Raw genomic sequence first — 19,101 nt, forward strand, 5'->3', positions numbered from 1 at the left:
AACAGATGTCCTGATTGGTCACAAGGAACATATCGACCAATCAACTACGGCATAATATAAACTACGTCTCGAATCTTGATTTAGGGTCGGGAAAAAAAACGGAAAAACTGGAGATCTTTTTTTTTTTCCCCCGAGATTAAAAAAGATGGAATTCCGACTTTAGACGGAAAAATCACATGCCTGATAATCATACTTGCCAACCTTGAGACCTCCGATTTCGGGAGGTGGGGCGGGGCGTGGTTGGGGGCGTGGTTAAGAGGGGAGGAGTATATTGACAGCTAGTCACCAAGTCAAGTATTTCATACATATTATATATATATATATATATATATATATATATATATATATGATATCTACATCCTGAAAATATGCAAACAAAACTGTGTTTAGATAATTGATACTTCAAACTTGCATAAATAAATATTAAGGAATATAACATAACTTGGCTTCTGAGAAATTCAAAATGTAATGAATAAAATGCTAAAGTTGTTGATAAACAAGCAATTATTTTAATAATTAAATATGGTAATTTTAAATGAATTATTATGATAATTTAAAATCAATTATTTGAAATATGTTTATTTTAATGTATAATTCTATGGCTGGATGTAATAAGGAGTCACGAAAAAATACAAATAAAAATACAATTAATTTTGATGTTTTTAGCAAAATATAGTACAAATGTATTTAGTTGGTTTTTTTCTTTAAATTAACAAATATATTTATTTTTAGGTAAAATTAACATAATAATACAATTTATCTCTAGTCTGGATGATTTAGTTCTTGTCACCCTGTTGTCCTCCCGTCATGAAAAAAGGCTGTCCTCACTCAGGTCCGCATGGAGCTGGAGGGGGCGTGGCCTCCAGCTCCGGCTGAAAATCGGGAGATTTTCGGGAGAATATTTGTCCCGGGAGTTTTTTGGGAGAGGCGCTGAATTTCGGGAGTCTCCCGGAAAATTCGGGAGGGTTGGCAAGTATGCTGATAATAACACAGACAAAGTGCAGACTAGATAAAAACCAATTAGTAAAAATGAGTAAAAACTAAACATGGGAACACGATTGTTGCTCAACTAGCCATCATTTTGTTTGTTTTTTGAAAGTGACAATCTCAATCTTGTAAGTCACTTAGTAAATGTTGTGACATGATATGTGAGGTCTTACTTACTTTGGCGGTTTCCGTCGCCGTGTGTGTGTGCTTGTCAACCAGTGGGAAATCAGTGAGGAACTCTGGCAAGAGATTAGTAATTTTCCCCCTAATCGTCCTGGCAGCGTACTCAAGTTTTGGGGACGCTACCCAGCATGGAACAACATTATGGGCATCGACCTGTAAAATCAAATCAAGCATCCAATTAATATGACAACTATGAAGTATTAAACCGACAGCTAGAAAGACAGACTCATCTCCGAGCTATTGTATTGACCTGGATGAGAGGAACATCATCTGGAAGACTCTTTTTGACATCCTCCAAGATCTTTAGAGGTTCTCTGAGGGGTGAGAAGTCAGTCACAACCGCTCCAAAGCTGTGTTCGGACACAAAGCCCGGCAGGACTTTCCCTGCAGAACCGTGCAGCAGATGAAACTGGATGTCCAAAGACTTGCATTCCTGTTTGATGAGAAGAATGAACAGTATTTGTGTCGTCAAAGACAAAAGACTGTGACAACGTGATACATCACAAAAACTTTAAAGAAAAGTAGCCACGAGTGTGTTATTTTGTCCTAGAGCTCTTGACGTGTGTGGCGGGGAAACAAAGTTGGGTGTTATAATATCATACCTGCCAACTTTTGAAATCAGAAAAACCTAGTAGCCAGGGTCCAGGGGCCGCAGGCCCCGGTAGTTCCAGGACAAAGTCCTGGTGGGGGGTTCAGGGCTTCGCCCCCCCGACGCAAAATGATTATTAGCATTCAGACAGGTTAAAATGTTGCTAAAACCATCACTTTTCTATCAGTCACAGTGACTTTTCAAAACAAAAATATTACAGCAAAAATCATATGGGTTGATTGACGTGTTTATTCTGTAAGCTAACTTCAATAGTTTTAAATTATTTTGACAGTTAATGCCAGTTATCCTGTCAACCTTTCACAAGACTTCAATTTGTTAATTGAAAGTATAAACAGTATAAACACTTTTTACAGTAAACAATTGGTAAAACAGTACTAAACAATTCCATTGCAGCTATAGCCGCCCTTAACAGCAGGCCCGGCCGACCTGTCTGACAAGCCTGTAAATGTGTGTTAGTCATGTATGATGTCTTTTTGTTATTTTTTTTTTGTGTGATGTGTAATGTGCAATGTCTAGTGTTTAAATGTACGGCAGTGACAATGAATTTCCCCAAGGGGACCAATAAATCTAATCTAATCTAATCTAAAAATTAAAAAAAAAATTGGTGTCATTATTAACTTTCTGTCCAAGCTTGTATAATCTACTGCCTTGTTCAAGTGTAAAAAATATTCTGTGCCTAAAATTCACATTTCTATCACAATTATCATACTGTAAACATGGTAAGCTAACTTCATTGAAATTAATAGTCCTGTCAATAGCATGGAATTACAATTCAAATGTAGTTTTTTTGTAAGCCTTTCAAAAGAATTCAAAATATGAAAAATTAATGAAAATTAATTTAAGCCATCAGACACTTGAAAAGTGGCACATCACATCTCTAATGTAATCATTTTAACTTTTCAACAGAAATAGCACTGCAAAAATATTAAGGACATACTTCTGTATTTTGGTAGTTATGCTGTCAACATTTAACAAGATTTCTTCAACTTGGACTTGAAAGCATAAATAGTATAAACACTTTTAACAGTATAACAGTACTAAACAATTCCAATAGATAACATCGGTGTCATTACCTTTTTGTGGCTAAAATCCAAATGTATTCTATCAGATTGATCATACTGCAAAAATGATATGGTAACTTTATGATAAGTTTACTTCATTAAAATGTAATGCAATAGCATCATAAATAAAACTTCGGCATTTATCACATCCAAAGAATCTGTTTGGGCGACGAAAAACGTTGAAAGTTTTCCACTTGTATCGCTAGCAACGGCATTAGACTTGTGTTTTTTTTGTCCCAACGTGGTCTTTTACATCGCTAATTCCTCCGTGTCCGATCGAAAAATCTTGTCTGCACAAGGTGCAATTCGCGTAGTTTTCACCCTTTTTGGAACGGATAATTATTCCCGGATAGGCTTTTGAATATTCTTCACGGAATGACTGCAGTTTTCTTTTCGGTTTAAGACTCGTTTGCGATTTTTCTCCGGCTGATTCCATGATCGTTCGCTCGTTTGGAAACAATGGCAACAGGTGCCTCGTGCTTGGCAGCGGTGCTATAAATAGCCTCGCGCATGGCATTCGGAATGGCTCGATAGGAAGCTACGGGAAGCAGTGTCGATTGTCATTGTTGTTACGCGATTTCGTGAATAAAACTTTTTTTTAAAATATTATTTTTAATTAATGAAAAACCGTATTTTTTATCACTGCAACCGTAACCCGGAATAGGTTGATGAAAACCGTACTAATTACGGGAAAACCGGAGTAGTTGGCAGGTATGTAATATGCATTTTCAGTTAATTCCCCCTTTTGTGTGAATGTTCTAAAGCGCAGGTGTCAAACTCAAGGGGCCAGATCTGGCCCGCAAACACCTGGAAGTGATATTGTGTCACTAAAGTACGATACTTCATATTTTCTCACTAAATGTAATTGATTTTTTTCATTTTGACTGAAAAAAATATATGTACCGTATTTTTCGGAGTATAAGTCGCACCTGCCGAAAATGCACAGTAAAAAAGGAAAAAAACATATAAGTTGCACTGGAGCCCGGCCAAACTATGAAAAAAACTGTGACTTATAGTCCGAAAAATACGGTATATACACAGGTAAAAGCCAGTAAATTAGAATATTTTGAAAAACTTGATTTATTTCAGTAATTGCATTCAAAAGGTGTAACTTGTACATTATATTTATTCATTGCACACAGACTGATGCATTCAAATGTTTATTTCATTTAATTTTGATGATTTGAAGTGGCAACAAATGAAAATCCAAAATTCCGTGTGTCACAAAATTAGAATATTGTGTAAGGCTAATACAAAAAAGGGATTTTTAGAAATGTTGGCCAACTGAAAAGTATGAAAATTAAAAATATGAGCATGTACAATACTCAATACTTGGTTGGAGCTCCTTTTGCCTCAATTACTGCGTTAATGCGGCGTGGCATGGAGTCGATGAGTTTCTGGCACTGCTCAGGTGTTATGAGAGCCCAGGTTGCTCTGATAGTGGCCTTCAACTCTTCTGCGTTTTTGGGTCTGGCATTCTGCATCTTCCTTTTCACAATACCCCACAGATTTTCTATGGGGCTAAGGTCAGGGGAGTTGGCGGGCCAATTTAGAACAGAAATACCATGGTCCGTAAACCAGGCACGGGTAGATTTTGCGCTGTGTGCAGGCGCCAAGTCCTGTTGGAACTTGAAATCTCCATCTCCATAGAGCAGGTCAGCAGCAGGAAGCATGAAGTGCTCTAAAACTTGCTGGTAGACGGCTGCGTTGACCCTGGATCTCAGGAAACAGAGTGGACCGACACCAGCAGATGACATGGCACCCCAAACCATCACTGATGGTGGAAACTTTACACTAGACTTCAGGCAACGTGGATCCTGTGCCTCTCCTGTCTTCCTCCAGACTCTGGGACCTCGATTTCCAAAGGAAATGCAAAATTTGCATGGTTGGGTGATGGTTTGGGGTGCCGCATTAACACAGTAATTGAGGCAAAAGGAGCTCCAACCAAGTATTGAGTATTGTACATGCTCATATTTTTCATTTTCATACTTTTCAGTTGGCCAACATTTCTAAAAATCCCTTTTTTGTATTAGCCTTACACAATATTCTAATTTTGTGACACACGGAATTTTGGATTTTCATTTGTTGCCACTTCAAATCATCAAAATTAAATGAAATAAACATTTGAATGCATCAGTCTGTGTGCAATGAATAAATATAATGTACAAGTTACACCTTTTGAATGCAATTACTGAAATAAATCAAGTTTTTCAAAATATTCTAATTTACTGGCTTTTACCTGTATGTTTTTTTCCTTCTTTATTGTGCATTTTCGGTCGGTGCGACTTATACTCCGGAGCGACTTATACTCCGAAAAATACGGTAAGTAAGTCATGTAGGGCTGGGCGATATATTGATATACTCGATAAATCGCGGGTTTGTCTCTGTGCGATATAGAAAATGACTATATCGTTTCCGCCCGAATGCAGCTGAGATAGGCTCCAGCACCCCCAGCGACCCGAAAAGGGACAAGCGGTAGAAAATGGATGGATGGATGATATTCGAGTATACGTTCTCACGCAGTTGCTAGTAGCTGCGGGCATTACACGACAGGCCTTTCTCACTCTTTCTTGTCCCTCCTTCTCACAGAGACGTAAAACAAGCGCACCTTCTTACATACGTCACATACGTATACGCCCTCGCGGAGCAGAAAGGTAGCCGCATGGGTAACGTTAGCTGTGGTGCAAGTGGTAATACGAGAGAAAGAAGGTGCGAATCTGGTAACAAATGAAGGAAGAATTAATTCCCAAGAAAAACAGCAGGGGGTCCATCGTCTGGCGGTGGTTTGGCTTCAAGTGGGAATATGTCAAACAGACAACCGTAGTTTGTCAAGTGTGGGGCAAAAGCGTTGCTACAAAAAGTAGCATTAGTAAAGAAGGGAAAAAAAAACATATATAAATCGCACTGGAGCCCGGCCAAAGTATGAAAAAAACTACGACTTATAGTCGGAAAAATACGGTACTGCTTGAAATTGCATACCTTTTTAAACTTTAATAGCATCAATCAATCAATCAATGTTTATTTATACAGCCCTAAATCACAAAAGTCTCAAAGGGCTGCACAAGCCACAACGACATCCTCGGTACAGAGCCCACATAAGGGACGTCGATGTGAATGACTATGAGAAACCTTGGAGAGGACCGCATATGTGGGTAACCCCCCCCTCTCTAGGGGAGACCGAAAGCAATGGATGTCGAGTGACATAATATTGTGAAGCATCCAATACCGCACCAAATATTACAGTATATTATCATACTTTCCAAACATGTTTTTGTCAAAATAAAAATACTTAACTTTACAGCAAACGACCCATCAAATTCATAAAAATGACAATAAATGTGATGTTCTTTACAGCAGTGGTCCCCAACCTTTTTGGATCTGCGGACCGGTCAACGCGGGGGGGTATTTTTATTTTTTTTTGTCATAAAGAAAAATACGATCATGTGTGCTTACGGACTGTATCCCTGCAGACTGTATTGATCTATATCGCATACTTGCCAACCCTCCCGGATTTTCCGGGAGACTCCCGAAATTCAGCGCCTCTCCCGAAAACCTCCCGGAAGAAATTTTCTACCGAAAATCTCCCGGAATTCAGCCGTAGCTGGAGGCCACGCCCCCTCCAGCTCCATGTGGACCTGAGTCCAGTGTGCGCACACAAGGAGACGAAGCAGAAGAAGAGACCGTAGTCGAAGAGCGCAGGGGAGACACTTCTCCAGGGCCGATGTATGCTCGGGGCAACACCCTTCACAGCGGACGACTTTAGGGTGAATGATGAGTCCAGCGATTAGTTGCAAATCAGTAGAACTGTGTTTTCATAGGTGCCATTGCCCCGGAATTGTATTGCATTGTACTTTCAAGTACAACAATGAGTAGATGAGTGTTATGTGTGTGTATATGTGTAAATAAATGAACACTGAAATTCAAGTATTTATTTTATTTATATATATAATAAAATAAATAAATATATATATAGCTAGAATTCACTGAAAGTCAAGTATTTCATACATACATACACACACATATATATATATATATATATATATATATATATATATATATATATATATATATATATATTTATATATATATATATATATATATATATATATATATGAAATACACCTTTTGAATGCAATTACTGAAATAAATCAAGTTTTTCAAAATATTCTAATTTACTGGCTTTTACCTGTATATATATATATATATATATATATATATATATATATATATATATGTATGTATGAAATACTTCACTTGGTGAATTCTAGCAGTAATTATACTCCTCCCCTCTTAACCACGCCCCCAACCACGCCCCCCGCCCCACCCCCGACCACGCCCCCCACCCCCCACCTCCCGAAATCGGAGGCCTCAAGGTTGGCAAGTATGCTATATCGGGTGGTTCTTAACCTTGTTGGAGGTACCGAACCCCACCCGTTTCATATGCGCATTCACCGAACCCTTCTTTAGTGAAAAATAAAATGTTTTTTTTCAAATTCAAGACAAAGTTGTATGTTTTTTGGTAACACTTTAGTATGGGGAACATATTCTAAGTAACAAAGACTTAATTTAGAGTTTTTTGGACACTAGGGGAACATATTCTTAGTAACAAAGACTTAATTTAGAGTTATTTAGTTAGGGTTAGGGTTAGAGGGTTAGGGTTATAATAAGGCATTAATAAGTACTTAATAATTACTAGTTAAGAGCCAATATGTTACTAATTTGCATGTTAATAAGCAATTAATTAATGGTGAATATGTTCCCCATACTAAAGTGTTACCATGTTTTTTTACTGGTGCACAAAATGAACCGTGCATGAACATCACCTTGTTCAAACAACAACACCAACACAGTGCATAAACTCTCAACAAATTACACACCTGCAAATCAGTCTGACTTCTGCTGTTGCCGTATCCGTAATACGCCGACAGGGAGAAGTTTTTATTTACACGATGAGTCGGGTGTGTTTTGACCTCCGCCGAACCCCTGAGGCCGACTCACCGAACCCCTAGGGTTCGATCGAACCCAGGTTAAGAACCACTGTTCTACAAACCCTGTTTCCATATGAGTTGGGAAATTGTGTTAGATGTAAATATAAACGGAATACAATGATTTGCAAATCCTTTTCAACCCATATTCAGTTGAATATGCTACAAAGACAACATATTTGATGTTCAAACTGATAAACGTTTTTTATTTTGCAAATAATCATTAACTTTAGAATTTGATGCCAGCAACACGTGACAAAGAAGTTGGGAAAGGTGGCAATAAATACTGATAAAGTTGAGGAATGCTCATCAAACACTTATTTGGAACATCCCACAGGTGAACAGGCTAATTGGGAACAGGTGGGTGCCATGATTGGGTATAAAAACAGCTTCCCAAAAAATGCTCAGTCTTTCACAAGAAAGGATGGGGCGAGGTACACCCCTTTGTCCACAACCGCGTGGGCAAATAGTCAAACAGTTTAAGAACAACGTTTCTCAAAGTGCAATTGCAAGAAATTTAGGGATTTCAACATCTACGGTCCATAATATCATCAAAAGGTTCAGAGAAATCATTCCACGTAACATTGAATGACCGTGACCTTCGATCCCTCAGACGGCACTGTATCAAAAACCGACATCAATCTCTAAAGGATATCACCACATAGGCTCAGGAACACTTCAGAAAACCACTGTCACTAAATACAGTTGGTCACTACATCTGTAAGTGCAAGTTAAAGCTCTACTATGCAAAGCGAAAGCCATTTATCAACAACATCCAGAAACGCCGCCGGCTTCTCTGGGCCCGAGATCATCCAAGATGGACTGATACAAAGTGGAAAAGTGTTTTGTGGTCTGACGAGTCCACATTTCAAATTGTTTTTGGAAATATTCGATATCGTGTCATCCGGACCAAAGGGGAAGCGAACCATCCAGACTGTTATCGACGCAAAGTTGAAAAGCCAGCATCTGTGATGGTATGGGGGTGTATTAGTGCCCAAGACATGGGTAACTTACACATCTGTGAAGGCGCCATTAATGCTGAAAGGTACATACAGGTTTTGGAACATCTAAGCGCCGTCTTTTTCATTGGACGCCCCTGCTTATTTCAGCAAGATACCAAGCCACATTCAGCACGTGTTACAACAGCGTGGCTTCGTAAAAAAAGAGTGCGGGTACTTTCCTGGCTCCGCCTGCAGTCCAGACCTGTCTCCCATCGAAAATGTGTGGCGCATTATGAAGCGTAAAATACGACAGCTGAGACTCCGGACTGTTGAACGACTGAAGCTCTACATAAAACAAGAATGGGAAAGAATTCTACTTTCAAAGCTTCAACAATTAGTTTCCTCAGTTCCCAATCGTTTATTGAGTGTTGTAAAAAGAAAAGGTGATGTAACACAGTGGTGAACATGCCCTTTCCCAACTACCGTATTTTCCGCACTATAAGGCGCACCTAAAAACCACAAATTTTCTCAAAAGCTAACAGTGCGCCTTATAACCCGGTGCGCTTTATTACGATTCATTTTCATAAAGTTTCGATCTCGCAACTTCGGTAAACAGCCGCCATCTTTTTTCCCGGTAGAACAGGAAGTGCTTCTTCTTCTACGCAAGCAACCGCCAAGGTAAGCACCCGCCCCCATAGAACAGGAAGCGCTACCGCCCGCCCCCGGAAGAAAAAGAAGCGCGCGGATATTTCGTTTCATTTCCTTTGTGTGTCTACATCTGTAAAGACCAGACTACAAAATGGCTCCTACTAAACGACACGCTTATAACGCAGAATTTAAACTTAAGGCAATAAGTCATGCCGAAGAACACGGAAATAGAGCAGCAGCAAGAGAATATAACATAAATGAATCAATGGTGCGTAGGTGGAGGAAGCAAGAAGATGACCTGCGCCAGGTAAAGAAGACAAAACAGAGTTTCCGAGGGAACAAAGCACGATGGCAACAGTTGGAGGACGAACTCGAACAGTGGGTTGTTGAGCAGAGAGCAGCAAGCAGAAGTGTCAGCACCATCACTATTCGAATGAAGGCAACAACGCTAGCAAGCGAACTTCACCTGGATGATTTTAAAGGTGGTGCTTCTTGGTGTTTCCGGTTTATGAAAAGACGCAATCTCTCCATCCGCACACGGACCACTATTTCACAGCAACTGCCTAACGACTTTAAAGAAAAGCTGGCTACTTTCCGTGCATATTGTAAAAAGAAGATAGCGGAAAAAAAGATCCGGCCAGAGAACATTATCAACATGGACGAGGTTCCACTGACTTTTGATATTCCTGTGAACCGCACTGTTGATACAACGGGAGCACGTACGGTGAATATTCGCACCACAGAGAATGAGAAGTCGTCCTTCACTGTGGTTCTAGCTTGCCATGCTAATGGCCAGAAACTTCCTCCCATGGTGATATTCAAAAGGAAGACCTTGCCAAAAGAGACCTTTCCAGCCGGCGTCATCATAAAAGCTAACTCGAAGGGATGGATGGATGAAGAAAAGATGAGCGAGTGGTTAAGGGAAGTTTACGCGAAGAGGCCGGGTGGCTTTTTTCACGCTGCTCCGTCCATGTTGATATACGACTCTATGCGCGCCCACATCACAGATGGTGTCAAAAAACAAGTGAAGCACACAAATACAACACTCGCCGTCATTCCGGGTGGATTAACCAAAGAACTCCAACCGCTGGATATTGGTGTCAACAGGGCATTCAAATCACGAGTGCGAACGGCGTGGGAAAAATGGATGACCGAAGGCGAACACACCTTCACTAAGACGGGCAGACAACGCCGGACGACATACGCCAACATCTGCCAGTGGATTGTAAATGCCTGGGCAGATATTTCGGTCACAACTGTGGTCCGAGCTTTCCGGAAGGCAGGATTCACAGAACTGCTGCACAACAACAGCGACACTGAATCCGATGACTTCGAAGAGACGGAGCCGGCCATTTTGGAACCCACGCTTGCGCAACTTTTCAATTCGGACACCGAAGACGAAGAATTCGAAGGATTTACCGGTACGAATGAAGAATAACTTCAGAAAGTGAGCGCTATGTTTATTTTGTGTGTTGTGACATTAACGTTCGAGCAACATTACCGGTATGTTGCTATTGCTCTACACCATTTTGAATTTTACTATGTTTGTGATTGCACATTTGTACATTTTGGGACAGAGTTGTTAGAACGCTGGTTTTCAATATATTATTAAAGTTTGACTGAACTATCTGACTGTTTTTTTGACATTCACTTTAGCGCAGCGTTTTTTTGACATTCACTTTAGCGCAGCGTAGGCGCGGCTTATAGTACGGGGCTGCTTATTGGTGGACAAAATTATGAAATATGTAATTCATAGAAGGTGCGGCTAATAATCCGGTGCGCCTTATAGTGCGGAAAATACGGTATTTTGGCACGTGTTGCAGCCATGAAATTCTAAGTTAATTATTATTTGCAAAAAAATATAAAGTTGATGAGTTTGAACATCAAATATCTTGTCTTTGTAGTGCATTCAATTGAATATGGGTTGAAAAGGATTTGCAAATCATTGTATTCCGTTTATATTTACATCTAACACAATTTCCCAACTAATACGGAAACGGGGTTTGTATATGTTATAGTTATTTGAATGACTCTTACCATAATATGTTACGTTAACATACCAGGTACGTTCTCAGTTGGTTATTTATGCCTCATATAACGTACACTTATTCAGCCTGTTGTTCACTATTCTTTATTTATTTTAAATTGCCTTTCAAATGTCTATTCTTGGTGTTGGCTTTTATCAAATAAATTTCCGCAAAAATGCGACTTATACTCCAGTGTAGGGGTGTCCCGATCCAGGTTTTTGCACTTCCGATCCGATACCGATATTGTTTTTGCACTTCCGATCCGATACCGATACTGACCGATACTGGCCTATCCGAGCATGTATTAAAGTTTAAAGTTATTTAGCCTACTTAGTTGTCAGAATCATGTTGAAAAGGGTTTTAGTACTCTTGATAACAACTAGCCAGCTGAATTAGGGGAGTTTGAATAATACACAATGGTTGGTAACAAGAAACTGACCTGTTTATTCAAGGATAAACACAAAATAGACAAAATTATACATGACAAACAGAAATGGCATCATTGAACTAGGGCTGGGCGATATGGCCTTTTTTTAATATTGCGATATTTTAAGGCCATATTGCGATACACGATATATATGTGGATATTTTGCCTTAGCCTTGAATGAACACTTGATGCATATAATCACAGCAGTATGATGATTCTATGTGTCTACATTAAAACATTCTTCTTCATACTGCATTTATATATGCTACTTTTAAACGTTCATGCAGAGAGGGAAATCACAACTAAAAAAAAATCACTATTTTTTTCATACGGTGTTGATCTGGAAATGTTTGCCTCGGCATTTTGATGGTGTGGACGTGTGGCACCGAATGGAGATAAGCGTCTCGACAGACGTTACAATATTTGAACAATGATGACGAAAACTGTTTTCTCTGTCGTGTCCGTGTGTCGAAAATTGTTATGCGCTTATTTTTGTATTTGATTTTGTGCGTGGCATAGATTTGCCGTGCGCTAGCATCACAGCTAACGTTAGCCATGCTGCTACCTCTCTGCTCGGGGAGGACGTATACGTATGTGACGTGTGTCGTGACAGTATGTGACGTGTGTAAGAAGGTGCGCTTGCTGTCTGTGAGAGGGAGACACAGGAAAGAGTGAGAAGAGCCTGTCGTGTAATGTCCGCAGCTAAAAGCAACTGCGTGAGAATCCACAGACCTGTGGATGTGTTGAAGGTGTGCTGGAAAATGCGGAACGGAAAATAGGGAGCAGCAGAAAAGTGGAATGTATTACCGTATTTTCCGCACTATTAGCCGCACCTAAAAACCACAAATTTACTCAAAAGCTGACAGTGCGGCTTTTAACCCGGTGCGCTTTATATATGGATTAATATTAAGATTCATTTTCATAAAGTTTAGGTCTCGCAACTACGGTAAACAGCCGCCATCTTTTTTCCCCGTAGAAGAGGAAGTGCTTCTTCTTCTATGCAAGCAACCGCCAAGGTAAGCACCCGCCCCCATAGAACAGGAAGCGCTTCTTCTTCTACTGTAAGCAACCACCCGCCCGCGTAGAAGAATAAAAAGTGCGCGGATATTACCGTACGTTTCATTTCCTTTGTGTGTTTACATCTGTAAAGACCACAAAATGGCTCCTACTAAGCGACAGGGATCCGGTTCATGAAAAGACGCAATCTCTCCATCCGCACACGGATTACTATTTCACAGCAACTGCCTAAAGACTTTCAAGAAAAGCTGGCTACTTTCCGTGCATATTGTAAAAACAAGATAGCTGAAAAAAAGATCCGGCCAGAGAACATTATCAACATGGACGAGGTTCCACTGATTTTTGATATTCCTGTGAACCGCACTGTGGATACAACGGGAGCACGTACGGTGAATATTCGCACCACAGGGAATGAGAAGTCATCCTTCACTGTGGTTCTAGCTTGCCATGCTAATGGCCAGAAACTTCCACCCATGGTGATATTCAAAAGGAAGACCTTGCCAAAAGAGACCTTTCCAGCCGGCGTCATCATAAAAGCTAACTCGAAGGGATGGATGAAGAAAAGATGAGCGAGTGGTTAAGGTAAGTTTAAGTTTACGCGAAGAGGCCGGGTGGCTTTTTTCACGCAGCTCCGTCCATGTTGATATACGATTCCATGCGCGCCCACATCACGCTGGTTTTAATATATTATTAAAGTTTGACTGACCTATCTGACTGTTTTTTTGACATTCCTTTAGCGCAGTTAGATGCGGCTTACAACACGGGGCGGCTTATAGGTGGACAAAGTTTTGAAATATGCCGTTCATTGAAGGCGCGGCTTATAACCCAGGGCGCCTTATGGTGCGGAAAATACGGTATTTAAATCGGTGCGTTGGAAAACACGGACCGGAGTTTTTTTTTAAAACTGGATCTGGATCGGCATCTTCCCATGCCTTGCCGATACGCATTTTTTGGCAAATATCGGCGGCCGATCCGATCCAAATATCGGATCGGGACATCCCTACTCCAGTGCGACTTATATATGTTTTTTTCCTTCTTTATTATGCATTTTCGGCCGAAGCGACTTATACTCCGAAAAATACGGTCCATGTTTCTGACACGTTATCGATTTGTTTGTACCTTTTCAACTTCTTCCAGACCTTTCAGCATAAAACCGTAATGTCTCAGGGTGGACAGCTCCGACTTAGGGACCGACAAGCAGACGCAGACGTGCAACGGGAGGCTCTCCTTCATGGCGAGGCGTTGGGCGTGGACGAGCGCCCAGTTATCTACGGGAAAGACAAGTTCAAAACACGAATGGGGAAATGTGATGATTATCATGACTTCACCTTGAATTCTGTGGTCTCTCAGCATCCAATACAGGACACCCTCTGAGTCCTGTTTGGTTTTCTGTGTGTCTGATATGAATCGAACTCGCTTCTTGTTGACTTTCATGTCCTTGTTGTTGAACCTTTGCATTTGCACAAGCTCCTGCAGCCACCCTGCTGCCTTCTCCTTCTTGGAATTGTTGGAATCCACCTTCTGCTGCTTTGCACTGGACTCTGCAGCAACTGCTAGGGTTGCTTTGCGCTTTTTCCCTGACATGGTAGTTGCACTGGAGAACGACTGGGTGTAGATGGAGGGGAATGAGTTCGGTCTAGGAGACAAGAATAGCAAATAGAACACTAAATGTCAAGACATGGTTCAGGACGTCCATTCACCAGCAGATGACATGGCACCCCAAACCATCACTGATGGTGGAAACTTTACACTAGACTTCAGGCAACGTGGATCCTGTGCCTCTCCTGTCTTCCTCAAGACTCTGGGACCTCGATTTCCAAAGGAAATGCAAAATTTGCATGGTTGGGTGATGGTTTGGGGTGCCATGTCATCTGCTGGTGTCGGTCCACTCTGTTTCCTGAGATCCAGGGTCAACGCAGCCGTCTACCAGCAAGTTTTAGAGCACTTCATGCTTCCTGCTGCTGACCTGCTCTATGGAGATGGAGATTTCAAGTTCCAACAGGACTTGGCGCCTGCACACAGCGCAAAATCTACCCGTGCCTGGTTTACGGACCATGGTATTTCTGTTCTAAATTGGCCCGCCAACTCCCCTGACCATAGCCCCATAGAAAATCTGTGGGGTATTGTGAAAAGGAAGATGCAGAATGCCAGACCCAAAAACGCAGAAGAGTTGAAGGCCACTATCAGAGCAACCTGGGCTCTCATAACACCTGAGCAGTGCCAGAAACTCATCGACGCCATGCCACGCCGCATTAACGCAGTAATTGAGGCAAAAGGAGCTCCAACCAAGTATTGAGTATTGTACATGCTCATATTTTTCATTTTCATACTTTTCAGTTGGCCAACATTTCTAAAAATCCCTTTTTTGTATTAGCCTTACACAATATTCTAATTTTGTGACACACGGAATTTTGGATTTTCATTTGTTGCCACTTCAAATCATCAAAATTAAATGAAATAAACATTTGAATGCATCAGTCTGTGTGCAATGAATAAATATAATGTACAAGTTACACCTTTTGAATGCAATTACTGAAATAAATCAAGTTTTTCAAAATATTCTAATTTACTGGCTTTTACCTGTATATATGTCTCCGTTATCCATAGGTTTATCTATAACCCATAAAGTAGGCAGGCACAGAGCTATTTCTCAGCGGGTGTTTATTCCGGATTCCCATCATGCATTGCTTCAAAACTACGGCAAATTATAATATCCAAAATTTCCAGCCAGACAAACAATATTGGGGGTGTGCCTTAAAGGCACTGCCTTTAGCGTCCTCGCTCACCTGAAAAGGAGACTATTATATATGTCTCCGTTATCTATACGGTTAATCTGTAACCCATAACACGGTGGCCGAATGGATATAGTCACTCATGAACGGTCAGAGAAGCACGAAGGCGGCGGCAACGCAGTATTATGGGCCACCTTGCAAGCAACATTCCGTTCTCATTTGCGGATGTTTTCAACAAATCCGTGAAGGATATGCTCCCGGATTCAGAGATCGCTCGCCAGTACTCAAATGGCAGAACAAAGGCTACTCAAATAGTGAAAGGTAAGTGTAATTTTTTTTTACAGTACAGTTAGTAGAACAACTGTGTTTTCATTACTGTTTACTGTAATATATATATATATATATATATATATATATATATATATATATATATATATATATATATATATATTAGGGATGTCCCGATCCAGGTTTTTGCACTTCCGATCCGATACCGATATTGTTTTTGCATTTCCGATCCGATACCGACCGATACCGATACTGACCGATACTGGCCTACCCGGGCATGTATTAAAGTTTAAAGTTATTTAGCCTACTTAGTTGTCAGAATCATGTTGAAAAGGGTTTTAGTACTCTTGATAACAACTAGCCAGCTGAATTAGGGGAGTTTGAATAATACACAATGGTTGGTAACAAGAAACTGACCTGTTTATTCAAGGATAAACACAAAATAGACAAAATTATACATGACAAACAGAAATGGCATCATTGAACTAGGGCTGGGCGATATGGCCTTTTTTTAATATTGCGATATTTTAAGGCCATATTGCGATACACGATATATATCTCGATATTTTGCCTTAGCCTTGAATGAACACTTGATGCATATAATCACAGCAGTATGATGATTCTATGTGTTTTGATTGATTGATTGAGACTTTTATTAGTAGGTTGCACAGTGAAGTACATATTCCGTACAATTGACCACTAAATGGTAACACCCCAATAAGTTTTTCAACTTGTTTAAGTCGGGGTCCATTTAAATTGATTCATGATACAGATATATACTATCAGATATATACTATCATCATAATACAGTCATCACACAAGATAATCACATTGAATTATTTACATTATTTATAATCCAGGGTGTGGAGGGGGGCGCCGGATGTAAGTGTCAAAAAGACAGCCAAAAGAGTTTGATATGAGAATAAATCTAAAGTTAAAATATAGGGTAGAAATGCACCCATTTGCAGGAAATGTAGTCTTGATTTTCAAAATGTTCTTTCAAGGCTTGCATGTCTACATTAAAACATTCTTCTTCATACTGCATTAATATATGCTACTTTTAAACTTTCATGTAGAGAGGGAAATCACAACTAAAAAAAAATCACAATTTTTTTCATACGGTGTTGATCTGGAAATGTTTGCCTCAGCATTTTGATGGTGTGGACGTGTGGCACCGAATGGAGATAAGCGTCTCGACAGACGTTACAATATTTGAACAATGATGACGAAAACTGTTTTCTCTGCTGTGTCCGTGTGTCGAAAATTGTTATGCGCTTATTTTTTTATTAGATTTTGTGCGTGGCATAGATTTGCTATGCGCAGAAGACGCTTAAACAGTGCGCAATTGCACAGGCGAGCACCTTAGAGGGAGCGTTGCTCGCAAGGCTGCGCTAGCATCACAGCTAACATTAGCCATGCTGCTACCTCTCTGCTCGGGGAGGACGTATACGTATGTGACGTATGACGTGACAGTATGTGACGTGTGTAAGAAGGTGCACTTGCTGTCTGTGAGAGGGAGACACAGGAAAGAGTGAGAAGAGCCTGTCGTGTAATGCCAGCAGCTAAAAGCAACTGCGTGAGAATTCACAGACATGTGGATGTGTTGAAGGTGTGCTGGAAAATGCGGAACGGAAATTACGGAGCAGCAGAGAAGTGGAATGTATTATTTAAATCGGTGCGTTGGAAAACACGGACCGGAGTTTTTTTTTTAAACTGGATCTGGATCGGCATTTTCCCATGCCTTGCCGATACGCAATTTTTGGCATCGGGACATCCCTAATATATATATATATATATATATATATATATATATATATATATATATATATATATGTCTTAATAAGGTTATCCAAAAAAATAGTGCAAAAAAATCTCCTGATGATTGAGGGAACCCCCCCTCATGAAACAGGCCTGTAGAGATGAAATAGTCTTGTGATTTTTTTCCCACACATACATATATATATATATATATATATATTAGAGATGTCCGATAATATCGGCCGATAAATGCGTTAAAATGTAATATCGGAAATTATCGGTATCGTTTTTTTTTTTTATCGGTATCGTTTTTGTTTTTTTATTCTATTTTTTTTGTTTTTATTACATCAACATAAAAAACACAAGATACACTTACAATTAGTGCACCAACCCCCCAAAAAAACTCCCTCCCCCATTTACACTCATTCACACAAAAGGGTTGTTTCTTTCTGTTATTAATATTCTGGTTCCTACATTATATATCAATATATATCAATACAGTCTGCAGGGATACAGTCCGTAAGCACACATGATTGTGCGCGCTGCCGGTCCACTAATAGTACTAACCCTTTAACAGTTAATTTGACTCATTTTCATTAATTACTAGTTTCTATGTAACTGTTTTTATATTGTTTTACTGTCTTTTTTTATTCAAGAAAATGTTTTTAATTTATCTTATTTTATTTTTTTAAGTACCTTATCTTCACCATACCTGGTTGTCCAAATTAGGCATAATAATGTGTTAATTCCACGACTGTATATATCGGTATCGGTTGATATCGGTAATTAAAGAGTTTGTGGACAATATCGGTATCGGAATATTGGCAAAAAGCCATTATCGGACATCCTTTATATATATATATATATATATATATATATATATATATATATATATATATATGTATATATATATATATATAAGGAATTCTTTAATTTCAGTGAATTCTAGCTATAAATGTACTCCTCCCCCCAATCTCCCGTATTCGGAGGTCTCAAGGTTGGCAAGAATGCACTACAACTTACCTTTTAGTTACCCCTACACGAAGTGAATCTTGCAGGAACAAAGACAACGGCCGAGAATAAATGAGAATATACGTTTTTAGTTCATTTAAAATTGGACGAAACAAAGAAAATGTCCGATGGTACGGAAGGTTGACGTTTACACAACCACTTACGAGAGCACGTTGATGCTATGCTTCTATAACACAGTGGACGCGGTCTGTTTAGCTCACCATGACTCCTCGTTCCCTTCACGATGCTTCTCCGGCACGGCGTGGGTCAAATATTATGACGTTATAACGCACAAATACAATAATTTGGTTGTTAAATTTAGTCGAGTATAATATATCAGTAATATACCTTCGTAAAATCTGAAAATGAGCAAAGCAAGTACACTACGCCATCAGTAGAACCGAAACACGGTGAGCTAAATGGAAC

At 39.9% G+C, this 19,101-nt stretch overlaps 1 protein-coding gene across 1 annotated transcript in view; it reads right to left on the minus strand.

Moving 5' to 3' along the window:
• cpdp (CPD photolyase) overlaps positions 1-19,094 on the minus strand; it is a 75,939-nt gene extending 56,845 nt beyond the window's left edge. Inside the window, exons 1-5 of the mRNA XM_061928700.1 lie at positions 18,688-19,094; positions 14,215-14,522; positions 14,006-14,154; positions 1,421-1,603; positions 1,165-1,323 (exon numbers count right to left, since the gene is read on the minus strand). Coding sequence (XP_061784684.1) covers positions 1,165-1,323; positions 1,421-1,603; positions 14,006-14,154; positions 14,215-14,470 — 747 coding nt within the window. The 5' untranslated portion in view covers positions 14,471-14,522; positions 18,688-19,094. The remainder of the gene's footprint in view (positions 1-1,164; positions 1,324-1,420; positions 1,604-14,005; positions 14,155-14,214; positions 14,523-18,687) is intronic.
• Positions 19,095-19,101: the final 7 nt, after the last annotated feature.

Source organism: Nerophis lumbriciformis, linkage group LG33, assembly GCF_033978685.3.
Source record: "Nerophis lumbriciformis linkage group LG33, RoL_Nlum_v2.1, whole genome shotgun sequence".
Lineage (NCBI taxonomy): Eukaryota > Metazoa > Chordata > Actinopteri > Syngnathiformes > Syngnathidae > Nerophis > Nerophis lumbriciformis.